Source organism: Neoarthrinium moseri, assembly GCF_022829205.1.
Source record: "Neoarthrinium moseri strain CBS 164.80 chromosome Unknown scaffold70_Wmoseri_CBS_16480, whole genome shotgun sequence".
In the NCBI taxonomy this organism is placed as follows: domain Eukaryota; kingdom Fungi; phylum Ascomycota; class Sordariomycetes; order Amphisphaeriales; family Apiosporaceae; genus Neoarthrinium; species Neoarthrinium moseri.
Window position 1 is genome coordinate 151487 of NW_026055184.1, and position 27568 is coordinate 179054.

The following is a 27568-nucleotide window of genomic DNA, read 5'->3' on the forward strand; positions in this document are numbered from 1 at the left end:
CAGTGCGGCAGCCCGTATTGCTACAATACTCGACGGCTGCGACGAAGACATCATTGCTAGTATGTTCAAGACACTTCCTGTGGGGAGGCACATTCTCAGTTGTGACGACTTTCCTGTACAGTTGTTCGGCGAACATTCAGTAGTGAAGTACCTAGAACGTATCCGTGCCACAAGTGAAAGGCTATGTTAGGAGAAAGAATTTGGGTTTGGCAGGTGAATGTGAACTATGTCATATAGACGACAGGCACAATGCAAACCTACTGCGCCATCCGATGCCGAATATTTAGTTACGGCGTTTAATCAGTACTATACCTCCGAATAATGGCTGACCATACAAAGTTGACCTTCTGATACCAACAAAGGCCGCCCAACCATATATTGACACCTGCCGATCTTGGAGCTTGAATCTATCCGTTAACTGTTAAGATATGGAACACACCCATAAAATAAATGGATGCGAGATTGACTTATGTCATGGAAAGAACTGATGCCTTGAACCAGTTGTTCGGTTCTGAGAGACGAAAAATTGGTCCTCAGTTTGAGAATCATTATCTAATTATACTACCAAGTGTGGTGTCAATCATCATAAGGCATAATTTAGGCGTAAATTTATTTACAAACAAGAGCAGATTAGCATGTAAAGCGATAACATGCTTACCGAGAAAAACCCTACCCTGTTTCCCCGATCACACTGTTTCTCAATCGTGCTCTAGCTCAATTCATATACTGCCTTGTGGCAAGAATCTGGTCATGAATCCTGCAGTAGACGCGCTAATTGTGCCTTGCTAACTTGCTATTTACACCCCTCTGTATTAGTAGTTCAATTTGTCTACCACTTATGCACTTGTAACCTCCACAGACCGTTCACACCGTGGCGGCCATGGCCTACGTCGTCACCATACCAACTTAGTGCGCTATGGCCTTGATCGACACCAGACTTGCAGCCTCGTAACTTGGTGAATGATGGCGTTGTGGATTGCATGATGAGCTGCATGGCTCCTGCAGCCGGCCTGTTGCTTCATCACATCAGCAATTATCCTTTGTACCTATGTCCTAGACATACCATACTTGGAATGAGCAATCAATTCAAAAATCGCGATTGGCTCGGACGAGCTCGGGCTTATGTATTTCCTACTTAAGGGTATTCGTATTTCGCATGGCTGCATAGTATGGGAGGATCGGAGGTTCAACAAAGGTTTGAAATATTTATTGACAAGACGGCAGTTGTTCAAAGTGAGAAAATGGCACCACTGGGCAACAACAGCATTGCATTACCTGGCCCCTATACTTGGTTTGCCTGCATTAGTGTGCGCTTATGTTTAGTCGCATGCATTAGCGCGCATCGTCACATTTTATGCTCCCTGCCTTCTGGCCACGGCAATGATAACCAGATTCCATCATACTCTGTCCTGAGAAGCTCGTTTTCATCACTTAGGCCCACTTATCACCCCCTTTGAAGCTAATATGGCGCTAGAGCTGAATCTAGCGCATAGGCTCCCGTGTAAAGCATATTTCTTCCAATCATAGAGTGTGGACCTGGTTAAACAGGGCGCGTTGACGCCTCTATATTTGTGAATGGAATTAGCGGACACTGCACTACACCCGTTCAATGGCCAACCTTTGCAAACAAATTATTGCATTTGTTTCTTGATTCTCACTGTCAATAATCCATCTGGACTTGAGACCATTATTGGGGCATAATGGATCGAAATGAGAAAGAAGAAAAGGCTTCTGCTCCACGTCTGATTCCTCCCATTGATGGTTCATATCACCCATCTAGAGCCATCACGAAGATTCCTGCAACCTCGTCCTTAGAAGATATTCTTGGAGTTCTTGAGCGAGATGGTGGTGTTATCTTGACCGATTTTGTTTCATCACAGACTTTGGACAAGATTGACGAAGAGCTTGAGCCCCACACGAAGCCCATTGCTAATAATGACTCATACGATAACTTCATCGGCAAAAATACTCTTGTCATCCCTGGGCTGGTTGGAAAGTCCGACACCATAGCCAATATCCTGGACACCAATGAGACGATAGAGAAACTTCTCAAAGTAATTCTGGAGGAGAGATACCCTGCAGTTTTTGAGCAGCATACAGAAGACCTTGTAGTTGACCCGTTGTTGAGTATTGCTATGGCATTTTACGTCCGCCATGGCTCTCCACGTCAGGCATTACACAGAGACGACATGATTTTCTCTAGCAAGCACCACCCAGATATGAAGATCAATGAAGTGGACGGTTTCAGCTGCTTCCTTGCTGGGACCAAAATCACGCGAGAAAACGGCGGTACAATGGTCATTCTAGGCTCCCACAGGTGGGAACATGACAGGCGCGGGAGGCCCGATGAGGTTTCCTTCCTCGGTAAGTTTGATTATTACAAAACTGGTTTATTGTCGGAAGCTCTCTGACATGGTGCCTAGAAATGGAACGAGGGTCTGCATTCATTTTCCTCAGTAACCTGGCTCATGGTGCTGGATACAACACTATCCCTGGCGAGGTCCGGAAGATTCTGAATCTTGTGTTTTGTCGAGGAACTTTGCGTCAAGAGGAGAACCAGTTCTTGTGCAATCCTCGAAGCAAAGTTTTGAAGATGAGCCCTAAGCTGCAAACTCTGCTTGGGTTTAAAAAGCCAGCAGGTAGTTGGCTAGGCTTAGTTGAAAATGAAGACCCTGCAAAGGACCTTGCTGCTGTTTACGAGAACTTACTTTCATAGCTTTTTTTCATTCTCATCATCTATGTAGGTACCGTAAATGCTATCTTCTATATACAAACGTCATACATATGTGTTGATGTCCTATCTTGAACTATCATCGACTTAGGTCAAATCTTAAAGAAGATTAAGAGTTATATTATGTCGAAATGTAGGAAGAACTTCTAATGTACGGCGGTATGTTTCGGCTCCTGGTCATTTACGAGGTTATGATGAATCGGAGACAGGCTTTAACGACAACTGAGAGTGATACTCAAAATCATCTGTGCAGCCTTGAAGATAATTTTCATACATGACTTCGACTTCAACACAGTCACAAGCCAGATACCACTTAGAGACGAAACACTCCCTCGCACCCTTCCGAATTAACTGCCATGCCAGCATAATATAACGGGTCGACATGGTTCGAAGATGGTATCCGAGAAAATGAAACGTTTTGGCAGCTGAAATAGAAAGGCTACTGTTCTAAATAAGGCTAGCTCTTGGTAGTGTCAGCCAGACCATCCTACGAAATATTACCCATCTCAGTAAGGGCCTCTTTGCTCATGGCACAGTTGGCATGCCAGCTCTCTTCCACAGCCGCCTGTATCGCCATGCTTGACTCGAAGCGGTCTAGCGTTTGTATTGCCTTCTCAGTGCTGCCTCCAGGAACGCAAACGTCCCCCAGAAGCTCCAACAGCGTCGTTTTGGGCGCAGTCTGTGCCAGAACAGCCGCGCCCAAGCAGGACTGTACCACCAGATCACGCCCAATATCTATAGGCAGGCCACGAGCAGCTCCGGAAGCCACGAGGTTCTGCAATAAGTAGAAGAAATACGCAGGGGCGGAGCTGGAAAGAAAAGAGAGTTATTCAGAGTTGTTCAACAGCAAAGGGACGCAGCGGTGCAACTTCTCGAGAAAACCTACCCGGATATGGACGCGACGATGTCCAGCAGGTCTTCACGCGGGAGCAGAGCGACGACTGGAGACATGCGCTTGAATATGGACTGGACCTCAGACGCTACCACCGAGGATGTACATTGGTTGGGGAAGATTCCGGTAGCACCCTGTCGGACGGCAATAGGAGTGTTAGGCATGGCCCGCACGATTGATGTGTTCAAGGGCAGCCAGCTTTCGAGCTGCTTGATAGTTATACCGGGGCACACGGTGACCACGACAAGCTGCTGTGTTCTATCGGCCGCCAGGAAGGCCTGTCTAATATCTCGACAGACATCTCCGGTATAGCGAGGCTGCGTAGCGATCACCACGATATGTTTCGTTCCCAAGTCCTGTGGCGATCTCCAGATACGTACGTCTGTGTTGTCTGTGGTTATCAAGACGTTAGGGTAGTCATTTTGGAGTCTCTTGGCAGCGTCTGGGCGGCGATGAGTTAAACTCAAGGAGTAAGACTGGCTCGTGTCGGACAACAGTCCATTCACAATGGCGCGGCCAAAGACGCCACAACCCACGATTGTTAGTTGGGACGAAATCATTATTGAAGCTGTTCGCGTTGGCATGGCACAAGGTCGGTAGCCATTCTCAATGTGTGGGAACATGAATGTGCCCCAGGTTTGTTGCTTACGATCAGCATTGATGTAATGAGATGCGGAAACTAATTCCTCAAGTGCCGATAACCTGTGGATTATGCATCACAAAACATTTTCGTGATGCCCCTTGGGTCCCTCGATGAATACTACCCTGATTTGCTGGCTTGGATTGCATGGTGTGTCTTCAAATGTCATTTGAATTTGGAGATTGTGCTTCAAAGAAACGGCCAAAAGATAAACTTTGTCTGCAGTGACTTGTCGATCTTGGTCGAACCCATCGTTGCTGTTTCGTGTTCGGTCCGTAAGGAGAAATCCATGGCGATTTCATCTTGTCAAATAGTAGGATTGTAGTCAGCCGGAACAGGGGCAGCGATGCAGCTTCAAAGTATATCCTGATGTACTCCAACGTATCTTCTTGTATATGTCCGTGTACTTGGTGTCGTTGAAGATTCTGTAGAATTGCCGAACTCAATCTGATCAGCCGATTTGATCCCTGCCGCTAGCCCATTCGTTATCACCTTCTAAACATCGCGAGAGTACATCTTGCATATTCAGTCCCTATATTCCCAATTGCAGTGATAGTCGGTGTTACAATTCTGATGGATGCGACATACACGACCCACGCCAGACCCAGCAGCCACTTGCACCTGCATCCCCCCACCCTCGGCTGGTCTTACCCACTTAAGTTAGCAATTGGTGGGTAAGTAGCATTCCGCCGAGATGTGCACTGTATCTCCACAAAATCAATATCATAGAGAAAGAACGGCAGTATGGCAGCGGTGGCAGTCTTCGTAATCTAATTTACGTATCTGCCGTGTTCTGGTAAATGTGTTCAACCGAAATGCCGGGGCTCTGCGCTTTGATCGATTGACGCAGGGTGATCAATGGTTGCTGATATTAAGCTGCGACGCGGTGGTCGGCCCCACGGACGTGCAGAGGGCCGTTTATAGGTCATCAAACTGCACAATAGTTGAGTAACCTCGGGCCTGTGGCAGTAAAAAAGTCGCAGACGTTGCCACTTGGCAGTGATGAGGAGATGGCACTGCATGGCCCATAAGAAGGCCATCGCTTCAGTTTCATACCGATATCTGTCAATGGTGGTTAGGATCCACATATATTCAATATTCTGGTGGCCCCAGGCGGCATAAGGCTCCAGAGCCCGCCAGCCCAAGCGTTGTTGAGCAACCCAATCGACTCATATCTTAAAACTTGGTACAAGCGTCATTGGGACTTGGGAGCTCGCGAGTACTCAAAGACTTTGACTTACACATAAACATCTGGTCGTGACCACCTATAGGATTGCCATCGTTGCGGTTGCCGGTGGCACCGGCGGCGTTGGCCGTACTGTGCTGGATGCCATTACCAAATCGGGTGAGCACCAAGCCATTGTGATATCGAGGACAGTAAGCACATTGTTTCTCTTCATATAACCTTGTCAACTTACACTGCGCAGGTAGCATCTGCAATTGCACCCAGCGAACCGAGACGTTTTGCTGTCGATTACAACAACGTTGAACAGATGAAGAATATTTTTCAAGACAACAACGTTGAAGTTGTTGTATCAGCCTTGTTGCTAGCTGATGAAGACGTTGCGCAGTCACAAATCAACCTCATTAAAGCCGCTGCCCAATCAGGGACCGTGACTAAATTCATCCCTAGCGAATACTACATTGATTTCCACGCTCCAATTCCGTAAGCTCCTTCGATACGATTCACACAGGATCGCAGGGCTGATTTCTATGGGATAGTGGTTCTGACCTGTTTACCAACTTTCAAATTGAGGCCGAAGAAGAACTTTCACGACATCCAGAGTTGACCTGGACCCTCATCAGAGTCGGAATATTTCTTGATCATCTAACTATGCCATACAACCCCAAGAAAACATATATTAGTCCATTCTGGGCATTTGTTGATGTGGACCACGAACAATGTGTCTTTCCTGGCGATGGGTCACAATCACTTGTACTTACGCACTCAACAGACCTCGCGGCGTATATTGAGCGTTTAATAGGACTCCCGGCCAAGGACTGGCCTAGGGAATCCCTCATCGCATCCAACAGACTGCAAGTGAAAGACCTCGAGACTCTAATTAAGAAGGTTACAGGTATAAAATAGGCCCACATTCAAGAATATTTGGCTAAGATTTCTGATAAGAAAAGTAGGAAAGAATTTTGAGGTCACATATGACTCTATAGAGTCGATCCATAAGGGTCGCATCACACCTTTGCCTTCTAACCAGGCCGTGTTTAAGGATCCAGTCAAAGGTGAATTGCTTCATCAAGTTGAAATACAGGTTATGCTTTCAATGTTAAGCAACGCGCATGAGCTGCCCGGGAAGGACCTAGCTCAGGTTTTTCCTAACGTCCAGAAAACGGAGATTGAAGAGTTTTTAAGAGCGGGCTGGAAATTGAAGGAAGGCAAAATGGCGTGATAGTTATCCCTACTTGCATGAAGACGAAAATGTGCACACGTCTTTAAGCTCTTCAGCCTTCAATTTTGGAAATGCTAGAGGATTTGCGAAAGAAGCTCTGATGCGTGCAGTGCCATAGCCGCAGAGTCTAAACGAACAGCAGGGCGTCAGATTTGTCAGAATTAGCTAGTGCGTTACAGTAAAGATCACAACTACGGTGAATCGTCAGCACCAAACTGGAAAAGTTGGTCATCTATGACCCCCTATTACTCCATGGCAGCAGCTAGCCAGGATATTATGACGTGACATGGCACGGCATTAGGTTTCGATAACGGCAGTTGAGTGGCAACCGCCGCTTCGATTGATCCAATAGCACTTGAAGAATATCCGCTAGACTCCTCTCAGATACAAAACAACAGTAAGGGCATCCAGTCTGCGAATTCTCGGTTATGCAACACACCAGAATTTACTCCTTTATCACACTTTGTGACTTGACCTCCCAAAATGAGTGAATTTCCTCCGCCTATTGATCCGTCTTACGTACCGTCCGTCTCTCTGACGAGAGTTCATGCGACGACGTCAATTGAAGACCTAATCGCCGTGCTAGAACGAGATGGTGCCCTTATCCTGACTGACGTTGTTTCAAGTCAAGATATATCTGCGATCAACGACGAACTTGAGCCTTACATTCAGAAGGCTCAGGCTGAAACTCACGCTGCCTATGATTTGATTCCGAGACAAACGGTGATGGTTCCCGGTGTTGTAGGCAAATCACCGACAATGGCCAGGATTGCCGAACTCGAAGTCATTGACAAACTGCGGACCTCAATCTTGCAGAAAAAGTGCACTGCAACCTGGGAAGACCGGATAGAAGAGTTCACCATTGGCCCTCTTTTGAACAGCAGTTTGACATATCATATCAGCTACGGTGGCCCACGTCAGAGATTGCATAGAGATGATATGATCCATGGGATATACCATAGCGCCGAGTACGACTTGGCAGACGAAACGATGCTTGGATTCATGATTGCTGGGTCTAAAACTACCCGCGAGAATGGAGCGACGATGGCTATTCCTGGTTCTCACAAATGGGATCATGCTCGGGCTCCTAGAACTGATGAAGTTTGCTTTGCAGGTAAGTCAATTCTGCTTTTACTCTTTTCTTTTGCACGAGAAAGATCATATTTCTAACGAATGTGATAATTTAGAAATGGAACCAGGTTCCGCATTCGTCTTTCTCGGCACGGTCTATCATGGCGCTGGTAATAACTCTGTTCCTGGCCAAGTGCGTAAGCTCTTTGGTTTGTTCTTCATCCAAGGTACATTACGTCCAGAGGAGAATCAGTTTTTGGCAATTCCACGAAGTAAAGTACTCGGAATGAGCGAAAAGATGCTCTCCATTCTTGGTTACAAGAAACCAGATACGTGGCTTGGTATTGTGAATAACGGCGATCCGGCAGAGAACCTCGAGGAAGTTCTTCATACAGCTAACTGTTAATGTTTTATGGCTTTTCTTTCGGCACGCCACAGTACAGACTTAGTATGCCGTTGCTAGTACTAGAGATTTACACTGTAAGATGTCAATAACATAACGCTCAAGTATGGTCCGCGGTAGCGAAGTAAAATCAAGCCACAGATCACGAGATTTGGCAGTGAATTGATGATATGGATAATAGTCTGCTCCTGCAAAATGTAGAAACCATAAATAGTCTTCTCTCGGCTATTATCTCGCAGTGATTTACTGCCTCGGTTCTGTTGTATCAGCTGGTTAGTCCATTGTGGGATCATTGCGCACAGCGTGTATTGCTGTATGTGCTGGTCATTCTGAGACTTAGTAAAGCATGAGAGCTCATTGAGCCCGTCAGGAGTCTTCAAATGGAACCTACCGAACTTAAGTTCCCGGATAGCCAGAACAACCACCAATTATCTATAGACGGAATACTATACAACACTTATCGTGTCGAACCCGAAATGTGCATTATTATAACATAATCACTGATGTGTCATAGCAGTCTGTCAGTAATCGTTTCAAGAGTGCTGATGCAGAAGAGCATATGGAATTTCTGTGGTAGAACACAGATGGAAGCATCATCCATACCATCCATACTCCCGCTGCACCAGGGTTGCGCAGACAAAGCCTTATAATCCACTCAATGAAGTAATACCTCACTAACTAGATTGGGGTAATTATTTCATAATATTGGTATTTCTGGCAGACCCTTTGTGATTCCATACTTCGCATAGAAAATTGTTGGTGTATAAGAAGTAGCACCATATGTGAGCTGTTGTTTAGCACTTCCCCCTCAACACCGATCCGAACTTCAGGTTCTTGGAAATTGCCATAGCAGTGACTGCCGCTAACATGAAACCTCCAGCAAAGATCCAAGTGCCCTGAAAGTCTCCTTGCCCAGCTGCGGTCGAGTCTCCTTGAAATTTCTGCGCCGCGCCACCGATGGGGTTACCAATCAGAGCTCCTATGCTGGCAATCGTGTACCCCATACCCATTCGCGTACCGTATTCGGAGAGTTCCTCTGTTAGATTTGCAATCGTAGCAGGTGGCAGTGACACCATGCCGCCTGACACGAAGCCATACACAATCGATACAATGATGAGGCCGGGAAGGTCATGGGCGAACCTGAACAGGAACAAGATGATAGCGGACCCAAGGCAACAGGGAAGCATTATATTCATCCCTCCATACTTATCTGCCAGCCAGTTTGGCACGAGACGGCCGAACAAGCTAGCTGCATTCATCATGCTTAGTACGTAGAAAGAAGTATCGGGATCCACGCCTAGACGAATGGCATATGCATCAACGAAGAAAAATGGCACATAGACGGAACCAATCATGAGTGCAAAGGCTTTTGCTTGGATCAGCATTGAGAATGACGAACTGGAATAACTCTCTCTTACCGATGCAGAATGCCACGTAAGGCGTGTCACGGAAGTGCTTGAGGCGAAACAGAGCGCCACGGCGCTTCAGATTGGGTCTCAGACGCATGATGGCCAGACATATCAGTAAGAGGGTGGTGACAACAAAGGCAAAGATGCGGACAGCCCAAGGAAAACCGATGGAAACTATAAGTCGACGCTCCATTATGGGATATACGATGCCAGCTATTCCATGTGAGAAGATGTAACCGTGAAGTACTATCAAATGTTTTGTCTTACCTAGACTGCTGCCCGTGGCAGCAATGCCCGTTGCCACCATCCGTTTCTTTTGGAAATATAGAGGAATAACAGCCACGGATGTCAAGCCGAGAAGCCCGCTCCCCGTCCCAACGCAGAACGCCTGCGCCAATAGGATCTGCCAGTATTGCGTACACAAGCTGAGCATAAATAGTCCCAAGGACGTCAATGCTGTTCCGCATATCAAGATAAATTGCAGGTAGCCGGCATCGAGGAGCCAGCCTGCGCATACGCCGATGAGCATCATCAAGAATATCTGTATAGATCCGATCCAAGCAACAGCTGAAGGACTAGTATCTGGTAGCAGCGTCGTCGTATAGTAGGCCTGGAATACACCAAACGAGTTGGACAAGCCCCTAAAAAAGACTTAGCTGATGAGCGCGACCTAAAACAACGCCCGGTGCACATTTCAGGGGTGTTACTGACCATGTATTGGCGAACAAAATCCAGCAGCCAAGTACCTGCAGCCACGCCCGGAGACCATGATCCATTTGGAGCTCTCCTGCTGCATCTTGCTTTTGTTCGTTGACGTTGATGACTGCTGGTTGTGTCGACCCGTCCTCCTTTGGGATGGAATACCTACCATCAACAGCATTGCTTGTTCTACTTTTGCCCTCCATCTTGTAAACAAATGGAACACATATGGGGAAATAGGAATTACGAAATGAAAAGTAGACGGTTGTGCATGGCAATTTAAACCGTCCAAAAGCGGCACAGGTGGTCCAGCCAACTACGCCAAGTGATGCAGCCCTATACATGTGGTTAGATCCAGCCGTCCTCGGCCCACTCCGGCGTCAACATCGGCGAGCGACTCCACAGGTGGGACCTAGGCAAGGAGCGGCATATTATGTAAAAGGACAGGGAACAGGACCCTGAAGGACCCTGAAAGCGGCGGGAGCACCCAACGGGGTAATCCGAAGATAAACTGCCCATAAACCGTTTCAGGGGTTCAATGATCATATCATCATGAGACACTACACAGGCAGCAACCGGTCCATTATAACGGCACTACTGGCAGAATACATTTGAAGTCAGCAGTCAGATTCTAAAGTGACTGGCGGTTAGTATGTGCCACGGCCTGCACGAAAGGTCAGGATAGTCCGAACCAATGGTCGATTATACTCGACGTTTCTCAGAGCTTTTGGCCCGTCCGGCTTGCTTTCACGGGAAGCCCAGCAAGGTCTGGCATTGTGACCCTTGACATAGGAGGCCTGCCATGAGACCTTCTCTAGGTATTGTCGGAGTCTCGGGGGTCTGTAGATGCATAGTAGTATGCTCTAGGCCCTCCCAGGATCTACCAAGATGCGACAGATGACTGCAGATTTCTCATTCGTATTCTAGTTTTAGGTGACTGTAGACCACCAGACTGCACGCCAAGCTATGATGGGAGCCGAACTCCACCACATTAGAGCCTGCGGTAATCTAAGGTAAGAGGGGTCAGTCATGTAAGCCGTGACAAATTAGGTGATTGTTGCTCTGACGAGGCTGGTGGGAATGGCCTATAAGTGTAGAACTGTTGCACATGAATCATTGTCGTCCTAGGTAGTCCTCGGTAGAACAACTATCGTCTGTTACTAGACTACTTGAAATGGCTTCCAAAATATTCTGTAGAAGCTCTAACTGGACTTCGAACGTCCACAGAGCTGCTAGCCTGAGAACCTTCGGTAGGTATACCCTTCACCTGTTAATCATGCCAGCGACTGATCGGCGAAGCTACTGTCGTTGCTGCTCCTCGTGGCTCCATGATCAATGAACCTGTCCGCTTCCCGTATGAAGCACAGTATTCATCAGTGATTGAGAGCAAGAAAAGAGACCAATCATACCGTTACTTTCGAAATGTCAACCGCCTCGCCCGCGAGTTTCCTCTCGCACATTCGGCCGAGGGTAAATCGATTAACGTTTGGTGTACGAACGACTATGTGAGTAAATGTCCATACATCCAGCAGCACCATTTAGAGACTGGCAGGATGACTGACTGTTGCACAGCTCGGCATGGGAGGAAACCCAGAAGTGTTGCAAGCGATGCACGCAGCGCTGGATAAATATGGTGCTTGCTCGGGCGGGTCACGAAACATCTCGGGACACAACCAGTTTGCCGTGTCGTTGGAGAAAGCCTTGGCCAAGCTTCACCGCAAAGAGGCGGCACTCTACTTCAGCTCGGGGTATAATGCCAACGATTGTGCTCTCACGGTCTTGGGGCAACAGCTTCCCGGGTGCGTCTTCCTTTCAGATGCGTCCAATCACTCTTCCATTATCGAGGGTATCCGTCATTCAGGGGCGAGGAAGTCTGTATGGCGGCACAATGACCTTGTTGACCTGGAGAGCAAGTTGGCTGCTATCCCACTAGGAACGCCCAAGGTCGTTTGCTTTGAATCTATCTACTCTATGTGTGGCACAGTCGCTCCAATCGCCGAGGTCTGCGACTTGGCAGAGCGCTATGGTGCCCTTACCTTCCTTGACGAAGTCCATGCCGTCGGCCTTTACGGTCCGCACGGGGCTGGTGTCTCAGAACACCTTGACTTTGACGCCCATGTGTCCGGCTCTGCCTCGTCAGAGCGCACGGTATTGTCCCGTATTGACATCATTTCGGGAGCGCTAGGTAAAGGCTTCGGCACTATGGGCGGCTACGTAGCTGGCTCCAAGGACTTGGTCGATATGATTCGTTCGCTCTCGCGTGGGTTCATTTTCACAACGGCGGCGGGCCCGGCGACCATGGCCGGTGCGGAAGCGGCCATTAACTTCCAGCGCCACAATCCCCAAGACCGTATCCAGCTCCAGCGCAACACGCGCTTGGTGAAACAACGGCTTCTTGAGCATAAGCTGCCTGTTCTCCCCAATGCCTCGCACATCATTCCCCTCATGGTTGGCGATGCTGCACGCTGCAAGATGGCAGCAGATAGGTTGTATGACGACTATGGCATCTACGTTCAGCCCATCAATAGCCCCAGCGTGCCTGTGGGCCAGGAAAGACTTCGCATCTCACCCACCGCCGCCCATACGAAAGAGCACCAGGACATCCTGGTTAGCGCGTTGGCCAAGATCTGGGATCAGCTAGGGCTGAGGCGGCTGGACGACTGGGCCAAGGACGAGCGGGGACAAGCTGTGGAGGGGTGGGAGACCTCAGGCCTGGACGCGGCTGTGTGGGGGAGTGAGCAGTTGGGCCTCGCTGCTTCCACGCCTAATCGGCATGGTAAAGGGTTCGTAGCGCAGCATTTGGCCGCCGAAAGGTTTGTGTTGGAAGATTCGTTACTGGCGTCGAAGTGAAGAATGAGCGCCTGAAGATGATATATGTCCTAATCTTCAAGGAGTTTCGCAATGTTGTTCTGCGATTGAAATTGTCTCGTTGACTCCATTGTGCATCAGTAATCACCTGTCTTTGGCTTGATAGAAGTACAGCAGCTTTCAGCATGAAAAAAAATCGAACCAGCTTAGAAACCTGGGATAGGACCTCGCGGAGCAAGTTCTGGTGTAGTATCCAGTCGGCTTTCCCCAGTGACGCGAAGAAACTACAGTAAGCGTAACTATATCCATCACTCTTGATCTAGCAGACCATCAGTAAGAACTCATTAGATCTGAGGATACAAAGAGTGGTATGTGTTGGTCCTGACATGAGTTTTTAGGTAGTTAATGCAGCAGCTAAAACGGCATCACGGTGCAGCATCCGTATATGGACATTGTGGATGCATGCCTAGTTTCCCGCCTTCGGGCCATTTCTGCTCAGACACACTAGCCTCCCGGATCGTTCCCCGGCCCGTAGCGCGCCAATGTGCTCATTTTCCATGATGGGGCCAATCCTTGCGGAATGGCCAGGGTCCCAGGGGAAAGTACCATACAGCCTAGAGATGCTAATCTAAACCGAATTTAAGTAGATCTCGAGAAATCGTGAGAGCTTGCGTGACAGTATTGTTCATCTATCAGTGTCAAAGCCCTGCCCGCCGAATGCAGCCCATGATGCGGCTAGGGATCTTGGATTTTATGCCGGGACCTTCTTCGCCAATGCCTTCAAAGCACGTAAGTTGTAGCGCCATTACGCCCCACCATCGTCTCTCACTGGCACCTCCACTTCGGCCTGGATGATCGTAGTCTAGAAAAATTATCCAGCAAGTGGATCGCCACAGAAAGAAACAAGTGTGGTCAACGATGCCTTACCCCGAGGAGTCATATACTCTTTGAAACGAAAGTTTCACCGTAGCACTAGTGGTTTAGTGGTAAAATCCATCGTTGCCATCGATGGGCCCCGCGTTCGATTCGCGGCTAGTGCATCGATTTCATTTTTGTCTCTGACTGTGCTGATACTATCTGTTCTAATGTTTTGTACTATGTAATCAATTGCTTTGCTCTTTTAACGACGGGTCCTGGGGTGCAAACCAAGCCAGGTCGGGCGGTCGTATTAGCTTATATCCCCATGATAAAGTTGGAAAATTGTCTGCTTTTCAAAATCCCAATTTACTTCCGTTTGTCTAGTCCTGCTATTGAAGGTATTATTGTCTGCTTCCTGCAGGAAGAGGACCTGACAATGGTAGTCGCGTAGACAGGGTGTTTTCCTCATCGGTCAGACAATAGACTGTATGAACATGACTTGCTGGGACCTTTCAGCTCGGTACCTCACTACGACAAGCAATCAAAGTCAGAGCTGTCTGCATTATAAGAGCACCTGCCGGATCAGTAACTTGTGTACACCTTCAGCCAACAGCTCAGTGGTAAAAAAAAAAAAAAAAAAAAAAAAACCCTGTCTCTGCTCAGGACAGACAACACAGGGTCAGCTTCAAGATTGAGCTACCTTACAACGTGTCTCTCAAGTCCACATTTCTTAGGAGCGATATTTAGAGCAGGTCAAGCTGCCCATTATAAGCTTATATGCCCCAGGAAACAATGAACGGACTTATCATAAGTGGCAGGAAGTATGGCTGTTATAAGTGTTGTAAGACTTCACAATATTAATTATTTAGGGATCTCTTTCAAACGGGAGATCTGGATTAGTTTCCTTAATATTGAGTCTCGGGTTGTGCGCTTATACAACTGGCTTAATATGGCTTTACATCCTGTTTCCTTTCCTGTCATATACTAGGGCGTGTGAACATCAGAGCGATAAAGCTTCTCTTACTCATAATCCGCCACTACGTTCTGGCAATTGTCAATCACTACCGTACGTCTTATAGAAGGTGCTAGTCTTTTGATTTGACGTTTCCCATAGATAAGGCATGTTGGATTCATCGTCGGTGGCGAAGACTACCTTGGGCTGAAATGGGCTTTTTGGTTTCTTATTTTCTTGGAGTGCTACTGCAGCTTAGTATATGAAGGTCAATATTAGTAGATATGAACACCGAAACCTGTTAAAGCATTGTTTTTAACAACCGAGCGTGTAGTGTAGCCAGCGAGATACACCTTTGATGCCGTGAACTGTACTGTACCTTCAGTCAGTGCCGAAACTAGCCTCTATCTGGTTGCTGGTTCTATAGCTCGCTTTGCTGCTCCATCCTATCACCTGCATAACCATATTCATTAGATTCATTTGGCGAAAGATCATGAAAACCTCATCATAATGTACTAAAATTGGACTGATTCGTATCTCTTGGCGATAGTTGGAAGGAGGGTTCCGTAATCTATGGCTTTGAAGGAGAACGGCGTCTCCGCAACTCTTGGAACCTTGCGAAAGGATGAGATATCGACTTACTCATCAAGACATAGTATTGGTTTGCGGTATATACCGAGGCGCCAGATTCTATTCAGTGAAAGCGAATTTCTAGCACATAAACGTTTCTACTGAACTCCATAGGTGGTATAATTCAATCATTTTATTCTCCACGAGCAGCCAACCAACCTCAGCTACTGAAATGCGAACCTGGACTCAATCTTGTTGGCAACTCAAGCAATTGGAATTTTGATGGCATGCGCACTCTCTGGGGCCGCTTAGGTATGTACCAGGACGCTGTCAACATCTTCTCTGGTACTGACAGTCATTCTCAAGCAGCCCTCACACCCGGCTTCTTTGCCACGATAGCGCACTAGGACGTCCGACTTATTGGTTAGTGCATTGGAAACCGCCATGGCGGCGGCAATGTCGGAGATCCCTCCCAGGTCCGCAGGTTCACTGAGAACCGGACCAGCAGGAATTCGGTGACCAGCCACCAACGACACCGCCCACCCCAATGATATCCAAAAAGTCCTCACAAATCAAGAATCATGTTGTTTAATCCTATACTTAACGGGCCTCCATAATTTCTATTCGCGTCTCGAACTGCCAAGCGGGCATATTGTGCAAGGGTCTGCGTTAAGGGTGGTCCTGTGACCGACCCCGGGGGCAGATAGCTGACGTCCTCCAGCCAAGCTTCGCTAGAGAGATTCATGTAGGCATTTTGTAAGCCCGATTAGTTGCCAACGAAACGGCGTAGGTACACCCAGAAAAGTTCGTCGTTACGTTAGGTCAATTATATACCATTTCAACACTGTTCATTAAGATTCGTACATAGGGATTGGTCAAGGAGCAATATCAAGCCACTCGATATTGAAGGCTGCTGTTTACGGGGAGCCGTAATATACATTGCATTTTCGTTGCTATAAATCGATTCTGTGCGCGTAGTCGTGTCTGTGTTGTGTGTTGCTGGGTTGGGGGTTGGGCGGGCAGGGAGAATTGATATTTTATGCGTGGCTAGAGATAAGCCGCAATATAGAAGTATTTGCGATATCCAGAGCTTCATGGCCGTTGAACCAAGGTTTGGTTGACTAATTTGATGGGAAAAGCTTTTTTATTTTGAACCGAAAGACGAGATCGAGCTCGGAGGTAATTGAAGAAACGGTAAACTTGTGGAGGGAGCAAGGTACTCCGTGGATTGTGACACAGAATTAGGCACCGCTCCCATGCACCAATTATAGCTTTGAACAATCTAGAAGCGGCCGTGGCGAGATTTTATCAGATCACCCACCAGCTGCCTTTGTAAATCCTTTTCACACTCCAATACGTAAGATAACTTGATGAGAATGATGTCCTGTGCAGAAACTGTTAGTTGCCAGTATTTACTGCCACATTTTCGAAAACTTTTCAGGAATTTCAGATACTTTTGCTAGCACTGACAACGACAGGGAGTGGCTGGAGAATCATATATACAGAAGTTGTCTACTAGGCTTAGAGTCGCCTAGAAAGTGAGGTTCTGGGTGCCGAAAATGGAGGCACGCATGCTAAGCTCGGGTAGTGTGGCTTGGTTCGGGTGGCTTAGTGTGGCGTTGCGTTTTATTTATATAGTTTTCTTTGTCATGTGTGGATTCTAACAAGATAACGCTCCTTTCACCTATATAATTAGCCCCAGCGTTCTGGCGACCGATAAACACTTTCATTATGCACTTTACGGGAGGTATTATTTTTCTGATCAGTTAGGTCCTATTAGACAAAGCACGTTAGATTCGTCGGTAATGGCGTTTAAGACTGCTTTGGCTGCTTTGGCTGCTGTGGACGTTCTGGGACAACACTGTCCTGGAGCACCACTCCAGTTCAATGCCAAAAGTTGGGTCTAAAAATAGGAGATAGTCCTAAAACAGGGGCCAAACGTGCCCACACTAGTGCCACATTTGGCCTTGAAATAGTCTTGACTTAGAAACGGCAGCTATATGAATTCAACAACACGAAAGTTATATTCACCATACCAATTGCTATACTTAGCCTATTATTGTGTGGCATTAACTTGCCTTGACGAGCATTCTAACGCCTATCAGAATACCTTCATAACGACCCCTACCGACTATAATATGCTTATTAAACACTTGGGCTAGTCGGTAATCCACTCAATTAAACCATGCAGCAAGGCTGCAGTTATGTATCTTGCCCATGTGCCCAGTATTGATCGTTTTCCTTTTTCCTCTGGGCAAATTGATAGCGCTTACTCCGCTTTATGGCGTGCTCCTACAAGTATCTATCATTTGCGCGTTCGTGCAATCTGCAGTGACCTTCGAAGCGGGCTTTCAAGATTGCAAAGATGCAAAGAGGGTACTTTAAAGAAGACAAAATCTATAAACCGAATCCCCAGATATGCAACTGATATCGATAGTTTCTAATCCGCAAGCTATTCACCGTCAAAATGGATCGTAGCCCAATGTGGCAGCGTTAAAGTTGTTCAGATCATCATCCCCAGGAAATTCCGCATCATAATCTTCGTCCGGGTCCGACCAAGAAATATCTCTCTTGGACTGGTCGGAGTCCGTCAGGGTACCGTTCAGGTATTCCAGGTCGTCATTATCCCCCACAACGCTCATTTCGGGACCTCCATTCTCGTCCGACCAAAGCAGAGCTCGCTTGGATCCGTTGGTGCCCTTGACCCACGCCTTCTTGTAGTCGTACTTGGTTAACAGCGAGGGGTTCTTGATGTAATGCTGGGCAAAGTGTTGGACGGTATATCCAGGGTCATCCTTTGCTCTGACCTTGGGCCAGCAAGGGTTCTCACTCAGCCCGTCATCCTTGGACTTGGGAGGAGTGGTCTCGTGCTCCCATTTGGCAATGGTGAACTCGGGTCTCACATCGACGGTGATCCCCACCGTGTACTCAGTTGATGCTTCAGGCCATCGGGTTAGTTAACTATTTTACCAGGCCGCTAGATATATTCTCATAACTCACTTGGATTTACAAAATTCTTCTTGTAGCCAAAGTTCTTTTTCGCGTCCTTGGCTCTAGCGACAACCTCCTTGGCTGTCATGGAGTCCAGCATGGGTGTTCTGAAGCATATGCCCGCCCACATCCCGTTGGCGGCGTTCCCATTCTCCTTGTCTGGAAGCAGACGCACCAGCTGGCCCGTGTTATCGCTGCCACCCTGCTTGATAGCGGTATCAGTCTTGCTGAGCAGATACATGGGCGGGAACTCGTCGACTTGGCATTCTTGTTGGTACTCGATAAGCTTGCTTCCGGCCGCACCCGTCTTATCCCACCATCCGAGGTCTACCTTCTTGTTCTTCTTGGGATGCCGCGCTTTCCACTTGCCCACGGCAGGGGAATGGAAGCGAGGTTTCTCGGTCACGGCAGCCTCCGGAGGGCAGGTCAGAGTCTTCCATGCCGGTTGGACGCTGATGGCCGAGCTGTAGTGGTAGCAAGCCTGGGACCACTCCTTCTTGCAAGTGGCCTTGATCAGTGTGGGTTTGGCGTTGGCGCTATAGCTGAGCGATGTGATCTTGAACTCATGGGTGACGGTGGAACCCTGCTGGTTACACTCGGTCGAGACGAACACGTTGTAGTTTTTGCCCTTGTCTTTCTGCATGACGTCCCCAACCGCACGTTTGCAGGCTGCCGTTGAATAAGTGGTAGTTGCTGTCGTCGTCTTGGCAGTGGTTTGTTGAGTAGTTGCCTGGGTCACCGTCGGCTTCGTCACCGTTGGCTTCGTCACAGCCGGCTTCGTCAGAGTAGGCTTCGGTTTATCTGGCACCTTGGGGGGTGGCTTGCATGTTCCTTTGCCCTTAGGGATCTTGCAGCCCACGCTCGTCCCAATGGAGTCGGGACTGGCGACCAAGGTTGTGAACATGGTCATGAGGTCAAAGCTGTAGTCAGGCACACCACAGGCGTCACCGATCCAGTTTCCAAAGAAGGACGACGCTTCCAGGCCATTCTCCGTAAAGGTCTTGGCCCCTTGCACGAGAGCGCGCGCTCCTTGGAGTTCCGCACCCCCGGGAATCGCGAAAATCCCAACTTCGACGATCGCCTGCAGCGCGGAGAGCATGGCCGCGCAAAGGATGTTATCGAGTTTAGAGAGCCCCTCAGCTACAATATCGAAAATGTTCTCGGTAAGGCCTTCGATGGTCGGATCGTTGCATTTGCATTTACAAGGGACGTAGATATATCCTTCCTCATCTTTGAGGGTGGCTACGGTAAGTGGTTGCTTGGTGAAATCAACATCATTATATGGACTATAATCGCACTATTGTGTTCACCGAGTTAGCCAGGCATGATACCTCCAGCGCCAGCGGCGGCAACGAGCGGGCTAGAAGACTCACCATAGAGAAACCACTACCCCCATGATCAGCACAGTATTTGATACAGGATTTACCGCCTTTGTCCCAGTTAGGTCGTGCGGAGCCCTGGCCGAAATAATACATGCATGCGCCCGTCTTCTCATTGCTGGCGAGAACTTGTGCGTCGGTATTCTGCCGTCGCACGACGAACGAATCTTTAGCGATGGATCGTGCGAGCGTATTAAAAAATTGGCCGCTGCCATATAGCCACAAAAGGGTAGCACGCATCTTTATGGCGAAGAAGGGGACTTCGAAAGCAGCCTCGAGCGTAGAGTCTTCTCAAAGCAGGGATGAAAACAGCGATGGGGATGGAGGTGGTGATACTACGAGCTGCAGCCATGGATGGTTGCGCAATCTGATCCATCTTATACTTCGGGTGTATCATGAGATGCTGTACAGGTCTCAGGCTTTCTTTACCAACGCTGATTCATCGTCTTGAAGGATGTCCTGGAATTATTCCTTCCATAAGCCAAAATAGCATTTCCTTTTCTCAAATCTCATGATCTGAAGCTAGGCTATGCTGACAGCTTTCCCCTATTTTTAACGGATGGCGGTGCAAATCAGGCATAACCCCCCCCCCCCCCCGGCCCGGGACACCACGTTGGGAGGCCAATGTTGAAACATGTGATATACAAGGCCGACTGTAACCAACCTACGTATATCATGATCTATCTCAATTCGTTCCATCAGAACTCTGCGAGGCCACGGTATGTATGTATGTAGAGTCCTAGGCATGATCCAAGTCGCGAGCTTCTTAGTTCACCAAACCCTCTAGTCGAGTTCCTGTTCTCTGCCAAGAGCCGTGCCGCATAGAATATCGGCACGCTGACCGCTTAGACCATGATCACTATTTGAGGCGATTCAAATCACTACGCCTCCCAACAGCGATAGGATTTCAAGTTGGGCCACTTCCGTGCCGCAATTCTCCACATGGCCACATTGGCGCCGCTCGCGAGGAGAGGATTCAGGTCGGCCCCAGCTCTGCCGTAATCCTGGGCTGGTGGCTAAGTGCATCGACGTTGCATCAGATACGCGCCGGCAGACTCAGCCAAGGAAACAAAGCCGACCTCTAAAGAGGAAGATCTTTTGCGGAGCGTGTCCGTACCGGAGTGTGCCTGGTAGGTTTCGCGCCAGCCGTTGTTACTTAGTATTGTTGTAAGCTTGGTCGGCGTATATCGCGTGGGAAACCCCGCAGCACGAAATGGGACCAATTCAACTAATATCCTGTCAACATCTTCTGCCACTACTCTGTTTACTTTCGGGCGAATTCAAACACTCTTTGAAACTGGGTAGCACTGTAGTCTGCATTTAAGGCAAGTTGCAGTGTGATGCAGGCCTTTTCAGGGTTATTGACCCCCCACCGTAGCCACCCGAGTCCCTCGGCTCCTCGTACCCGTCCATAGTCTGACGAAAACATAACGGCTATTGGACTCGTGCAAAGTGGCTTGGCTATAGCTTAGCAAACAGAACTGTGGCGTTTGTATAGCAAATGTACTTTATGCCGTTTCCTTTCCTCGCGATAGATTTCGAAGGTTAACTCAGCCCTTATTTTTTTAATTGTACCTATATGTTTTAAGGTTGATCCACCCCCGGCTGCTGCGCCTTACCCCAATTCCTGGATTACCGACCTAACCAACACGCCCACTGCTGCTATAAATACATGGCTATCTATGGAGCCGTGACATCAACCCCTTGCTACGCCGTCTGCTTCCCGTTTATAAACTCTGCTCCCAGGTCCATCACCAAGTCACGCGCCACTTCTTCAGGTACCTTAAGCGTCCGCACGTCATCCTTCCCTCTCAGCGCTCCCGCTGTCAAAACCCCATACGCCACCAAACACTACCGCAGCCATGCCGCAGCTTCGCGAAATCAGTTATTCGCGCGATCTTACCATCGCAGCCGTTCGCGACTACTACAAGTTCCTCGTGTCTATGTATGTCTCCGAGTCCGAGGTCGTGCAGCCCCCCGAGTCCGGCTGGCCGAGCATCACTACGGACAACTTTGGGGCCTTGGGCAAGGCCGCCGAAGCCCTGGAGCTGCTGCGCCATCTCCCGTACATTCTGGATCGGGGCAACGGCACCCAGCCTGAAGCGGCGCCAGGCGCGCACTTTGTGGACTACCGTCTAGAGAGCATGGCCGACAGTCTGCGCCAAGGCGGCGACGAGGTGGAAAGTATCAGGATGAAAACGGACGGCGCCGATACCTGGCAGCAGACACCTCCCCACGTCATCGGTCTGTGTTCGGCACCGCATGGCGGCTACTGCTTTCTGCTGGATACCAAGGCTGGCATCATCTACTGGGTCCACTGCCCTGCGTGGGTTCACGAAAACCCTTCGTGGGAACCTGTCACGGAACAAGTCGAGTCACCGGACCAGGAGGAGTTCCGATCAAGCCCGGCCTGGGCGGTGGAAGACTTCTTCGAGTTACTGAAGGACCAGTTTCGGGCGCTCGTCTTCCTGCCGACCACCGAGGAAACCGTCATAGAAACCCATCAAGTTGTCACGGACGAGGAAATGGATGCCCTGCCTGTTGTCCAGGGCATCTACAAGAAGCATGGCTGGCCAGACCTGGGCACTTTTCAGAAAGACGCATGCCTAGAGGTAATCGAGCAGTACCTGGAAGAAAACTGCCCAGAGCTCCTTCAATCGTCATAACTACGGCGCAGCGGCATGCGACGCTTTCGGGCTGGGTGCCGTAGTCTATAGGCAGTTTCAGAGACGGGTTGAGGAGATGGGTAAGGACGAGTTATCAACACGTACAATGACAAAGCCAAGTCGAACCCTTCAGTCACCTGGAACTCGAATTTGCCATTGGTGATGGTCATGACCCCGGAGCTCATTGATGGGAAAGACTACATACAATTTGCATACGGCTTGCAGCGACGGAAATCAATTGACAGCCTTTGTGGTGTTGGCGATTTTACCACCACTGGTCTTCCACGCGTAAGATACCCCTGGTTAGTACCTCTACTCGATCCTGAACTGACAGCCAGAACAGGCTCGCGACATGGACTGCCACTTTTCGTGCTAGATAATTAACAGAAGGGTTTGCACTTCACACGGTTTTCACCTTAAAATAACCGTCTTTTCGTGCTGCCTATATCAAATAGCAGAGATGTATTATTTTTACATGCCTATACGAGAATTGTAACAGGGCTTGAACACGGGCATATATTATACAACAGCGTAGTTTGCGAGGGTGTCAACATAAAATGACGGCAATCGACACCAGTGTCTAACACTCCACTCCCAAAAACACACGCTGTCAAATACATGTGCGATAAATAATATCAACCAACCATCACGACTGAGCTCCCTCCTCTTTTTGGACAAAATATCCACCTTAACTCCTCATCGATGCAGATTTTCGTGAAAGCCTGCATGTTCTTCAGGTGTGAACGAATTGTGCAGTGGCCTCCTGTTCCTAAACGAAGCATCGACAGCCTCTGCACTGACACTATAGAAAAAGGGGGGTTATTGAACTTCCTGAACTTAAGATGCTCTAAAGTAGCAATTCCTAAAGCGGCAAGGCGTCATTTTCAACAGGTACAGCACTAGTGGTTTAGTGGTAAAATCCATCGTTGCCATCGATGGGCCCCGCGTTCGATTCGCGGCTAGTGCATGAAAATATCAGGACCTTATTTTTAACATCCTACATTTGTTTTTCGGTTAGAACGCTTCCCAAATTCCTTTTGCCTGTTGAATTATCGCCATGATTATATTTATAGTTCATCTTTGTACGGATGAAGCGAACGGAGCCTACCTGTACATAACTTGCTCACACTGTGGAGCGGATGCTAAGCAGCTCCCCGTCTTCGCGGCGAGGCGAGTTATGCAAGCCCACACATTCTCTGAATGACTCTACTTGGATTTCTTGCATCAAGATGATGCTATATGAGACACGCGTAAGTTTCTTCTCGTTACAATGTCGAGAAAGATTTAAAGGGAGAGGGCTAGCACCTACAGGTAATAGTATATGGACAGCACAGAAGTTATCGAACCAAATCGTACTATAGAGAATATTATTACATTTTTACTACGGGAAAATATGACCGTAATTCGCTGCAATGCTCATAATATGGCAAAGGGGATCAAGGTACACAAATCAGGCATAGACCGCGAGGGGTGGCTTGGTTAGAGGTTACACCTTTAAGGCTTCCAGGAGGGCACATATCCGGAAGAAAGTATTTGGTGAAAGAGTGTTCGCTGGTTTCAGTACATTATAAGTACTTGAGAGGACTCTCAACCCAACGCAAGATATCAAACATGCAGTTTGCACTCTACATTCCTTCGCGATGTCGGGGGCATGCCTGCACTGCAGTCGGACTTTACAGAACGAAGTTTCCTCCACAATCAGCTACGATAAAGAAGTACTGTTGTGCCTGTCGTGGGGGGCATCAATGATAGAATCTGCTCTTCCATGACCTCCTTTTTTCCCATAAAAGATTGTTATCTACATGGCCGCATCAGCAGTGAGCAAGAACGAGACTGAGCCGGAGCTCGGCCCTGAGGAACCAGAGTTTTCATAAGAGAACTGCGCAATGTAGTCCCGGTTGTCAAAAGTGCAGTTATTATTATAGGCTCCGTTACCAGTCCATACGATCCCGATGTCGTCAAGTACCATGCCTCGGGATGAGAACGTATATAAGCCAGTTACAGATGGGGCATAGATATAGCCTTAGAATTTGCCTGAAAGTTCCCTTACCAAATGCCACTTCCGCTATCGAACCTGAGCTCCTGGCAGCATTACCTGAGCTACTACTTAGTAGATATAAGCTGTAGCCAAAATTCCCTAAGCTCGACACCACCTACCCCTTAGAAGCCTGATCAGCCGGCGAAGTTCTCATGGTCTTCGAGTTGAGCCACCTCGCAAGCCATACTCTGTTTTAAGTTCCGTTGATAGGTTTAAGTCCTTTTCCAAGCCTACGAGGAATAACGATATTACGCTCACTCCTAATGCAAACCACCAAATAGCTTGAAGACTGATAACATAGACCTTCACGAGTTGCTGCCATATGTCTGCGTCCATCATCACAATACGCCAATGTCCTTGACTAGCAAATGAATACGCTTTGCCGTCCTTCAACAGATCTCGCATATCCGGTGGTATCATATACAAGCTTTGGTCGAACGCAGCGTTGAAAATAATAGAAGAAACCGTGATGCCCCAGGAAAATCCCAACGAGCGAAAGAATGCGAATGTAGCACTGGCAGACGCCACATCCGAGTCCGGTAACGCAGTTAGAATTGCCGGTAGTATAGTCGATACGGATATCCCTAAGCCGACAGCTCCGATCAGCTCAAAGAACACCCAAGCTACTGTGCTGGTGTTACCATCGAGCCTCGTAAAAAGACCGCATCCAACAATACAGAACGCAAACGCTATGCCTTGTAATACACGGTATGACCCGAACCGACTGAGTGCCACTCCGGCAACAGCCGCGAACAGCAAGATGCCGATGGTTATTGGCAGGAAGCAAACCCCCGAGGCTCACACAGTAGTAGCGAGGACGCCTTGGAAATAAATCGGAATGAAATAGCCAACCGTTTGCATCAATACAGACGACCAAAAAGTCAGGTCAAAACCAGTCGTCGAAGTTCTGTTACCCAACAATCGCGGAGGTATGCTTGGGTTGGCGACGAAATGTTGCTGGATATAGAAAATGACCCACCCGAGGACACCGATCACTAAAGGTAGGATAATCCGTCAAGAGGACCAAGGAAACTCGATACCGCCCATGATGAGCCCAAACAATACCGTTGTGGTACTGGAAATGAAGATAATATTGTCAAGATAATCCAGGTCGCGTATCTTCATAGTGTTGCGGCCGGTTTCGACGTCCATGAAGGCGACCACCGCTATAAACGGCAAAGCAGAAATAGGAATATTGATGTAAAATATCCAACACCAGTTTTGCTCGGCCAAGGTACCTCCGATTAGAGGGCCTAGCGCAGCTGCGACTCCTCCCCAGGCCTGGACGATAGCTAAGTACTTTCCGCGATCGCGTAAGGGCACCAGATCACAACAAACAATGTCGATCAGCACATATGTCCCACCGGCGCCAACGCCTTGCACACGGCGGCCAACCAAGAGTAGAACTGGCAAGTGAGCGGCTCCAGCTAGACCACTGCCGACAATGAACAAGGCAATCGCAAATGCCAGCGGATAGCGACGACCGAAAATGTTGGCAAATTGCCCGAAAAGTGGTTGCACGGCAGAGGAAGCAAGAACAAACACATTAGCAATCCAGATATACAGTGTCGATCCTCCGATGTCTTGTACGATCGTTGGTAGAGCGGGGGGTGTGATGGTGACATCAAGAGCAGATATGAACCCCAGTAAGCCAAGAGATAACATGATGACCCAAAACCGAGTGCGGTGAGCTGATGCTGCAGACAATAGTGCGTTATAACCCGCCATACTCTTTATTTCATTTCGAGCAGGTTTACAAGATGTAAGGAACCTGCTGATTCGTTCAGACTATGCTATGAACGGCGAATAGAACCATCAATTAAGCAGTAATTGCTCTTCGGAAAGATCCTGAAATCGTTATATCGCGTTGCTGGGCTGTGGACTGCCTTTCTGCTACAAGTCGAGATGGAAAAGGAATAGATGAGTTTATGAGACAAACTTTAAACGATGATTCGTGTATCTTCATTGAAACCTGCGTTCCAAGACTGATAGGACTCTTCGGCCACCACGGGACGGAGCCAGATATTCGCAAATCGCTCGCAGGAGGTCTAATGGACACAAAATAGCTTAGGCGTGTGCCCTTGAATATTTTGAGACTATCTGTTAACCGTTGAATGAAGTTTGACGGACGATTGTTGCTCTCAGGAAAGCGTTCAGGAGTAACGGATGCGTACGGTCTGTTCCGTACAACGTGTCCCTGATTTGGTGCCTATTTTTGGCTCAACGAATAATCTTTTGTACACTGACACCGTTCCCCGAACAGGTTATTCTGTGTCGAATGGAAAGGGAAGCGGCCAGGAGTGCAGCCTGCCAAGACGCGCGGTGCTTACGAGTTCTGGGTCTCATTACTGCCAAGTGACCGGGATTTTGGACCTTTCGCCTGGAATTGACCTATAAAGCGGAACAAAGGGATGGACTGAAAGCACAAATTTACCTTCTCGGCGAGAGGAAGCAATGTTCATAGCTCCGCCCCACGGCCTATTGCGCGCTTCTAATAATAACCAATTGATGCATGCTTGCTAAAGCATGGGCAATCATGGCGACCAACACCACTCGAGAGATACAAGTAGTGATGCCGTTGGCTGCAGGCAGTCGACATCTAATTGTGATACGGCCCGCTAACCAACCCAGCAGCTGCATGGACAAGCGTTGAACCCTGTTGTAACACACAATTGCACGTCACTTAGGCTGTGAAAACTGTCTCCCGATAAGTTCAACAAACCATTTTGATTCGTTTAACGTACTATGGTGGGGTCTTGGCCGGCCAGGCTGTGGCTCATGCAGATGGAATATTGTCTGCAGTTATGCGGATGGCACCTCGCGTCGAGCCTCGTAAGGTATCACCAACCTCCTGAATGGTGTGCTTCATGATCAGGGTTGTGGCATAATTTGGCCGCAGATTGTCCATGCCATGCTGGCCATACATGAGCTATGACCTTACCTTGTCTTCAAAGCCTTGTGATAAGGAGTTTCCTCGCCTAGGTAGAGGCTTTAGAGGGGGGTATTTCCCAATAGAATATATCACTTGCAGCAGATAAGAGCAGTAAACGTAAGCT

The 27568-nt window shown here is 48.4% G+C and overlaps 8 protein-coding genes across 8 annotated transcripts; 4 read left to right on the top strand and 4 right to left on the bottom strand.

The window, feature by feature from the left end:
* Positions 1-1700: 1700 nt before the first annotated feature.
* Positions 1701-2716, top strand: JN550_011602 (uncharacterized protein; the record flags this gene model as incomplete). The annotated part of the gene is made up of 2 exons (XM_049309985.1): positions 1701-2364; positions 2424-2716. The coding sequence occupies 2 exons, from the start codon at positions 1701-1703 to the stop codon at positions 2714-2716; spliced, it is 957 nt and encodes a 318-aa protein (XP_049166464.1).
* Positions 2717-3218: 502 nt separating this feature from the next.
* JN550_011603 (uncharacterized protein) lies at positions 3219-4183 on the bottom strand (the record flags this gene model as incomplete). The annotated part of the gene is made up of 2 exons (XM_049309986.1): positions 3219-3540; positions 3618-4183. 2 exons carry the CDS (start codon positions 4181-4183, stop codon positions 3219-3221), a joined length of 888 nt encoding a protein of 295 aa, XP_049166465.1.
* A 2968-nt stretch (positions 4184-7151) lies between these two features.
* Positions 7152-8145, top strand: JN550_011604 (uncharacterized protein; the record flags this gene model as incomplete). The annotated part of the gene is made up of 2 exons (XM_049309987.1): positions 7152-7782; positions 7856-8145. The coding sequence occupies 2 exons, from the start codon at positions 7152-7154 to the stop codon at positions 8143-8145; spliced, it is 921 nt and encodes a 306-aa protein (XP_049166466.1).
* Positions 8146-8936: 791 nt separating this feature from the next.
* On the bottom strand, positions 8937-10456 carry JN550_011605 (uncharacterized protein; the record flags this gene model as incomplete). The annotated part of the gene is made up of 5 exons (XM_049309988.1): positions 8937-9282; positions 9349-9508; positions 9561-9764; positions 9819-10192; positions 10263-10456. 5 exons carry the CDS (start codon positions 10454-10456, stop codon positions 8937-8939), a joined length of 1278 nt encoding a protein of 425 aa, XP_049166467.1.
* A 1122-nt stretch (positions 10457-11578) lies between these two features.
* Positions 11579-13100, top strand: JN550_011606 (uncharacterized protein; the record flags this gene model as incomplete). The annotated part of the gene is made up of 2 exons (XM_049309989.1): positions 11579-11755; positions 11823-13100. 2 exons carry the CDS (start codon positions 11579-11581, stop codon positions 13098-13100), a joined length of 1455 nt encoding a protein of 484 aa, XP_049166468.1.
* A 4800-nt stretch (positions 13101-17900) lies between these two features.
* On the bottom strand, positions 17901-20048 carry JN550_011607 (uncharacterized protein; the record flags this gene model as incomplete). The annotated part of the gene is made up of 3 exons (XM_049309990.1): positions 17901-18376; positions 18439-19726; positions 19803-20048. The coding sequence occupies 3 exons, from the start codon at positions 20046-20048 to the stop codon at positions 17901-17903; spliced, it is 2010 nt and encodes a 669-aa protein (XP_049166469.1).
* Positions 20049-21670: 1622 nt separating this feature from the next.
* On the top strand, positions 21671-22474 carry JN550_011608 (uncharacterized protein; the record flags this gene model as incomplete). The annotated part of the gene is made up of 1 exon (XM_049309991.1): positions 21671-22474. The coding sequence occupies one exon, from the start codon at positions 21671-21673 to the stop codon at positions 22472-22474; it is 804 nt and encodes a 267-aa protein (XP_049166470.1).
* A 3052-nt stretch (positions 22475-25526) lies between these two features.
* JN550_011609 (uncharacterized protein) lies at positions 25527-26177 on the bottom strand (the record flags this gene model as incomplete). The annotated part of the gene is made up of 1 exon (XM_049309993.1): positions 25527-26177. The coding sequence occupies one exon, from the start codon at positions 26175-26177 to the stop codon at positions 25527-25529; it is 651 nt and encodes a 216-aa protein (XP_049166471.1).
* Between the last annotated feature and the right edge of the window lie 1391 nt (positions 26178-27568).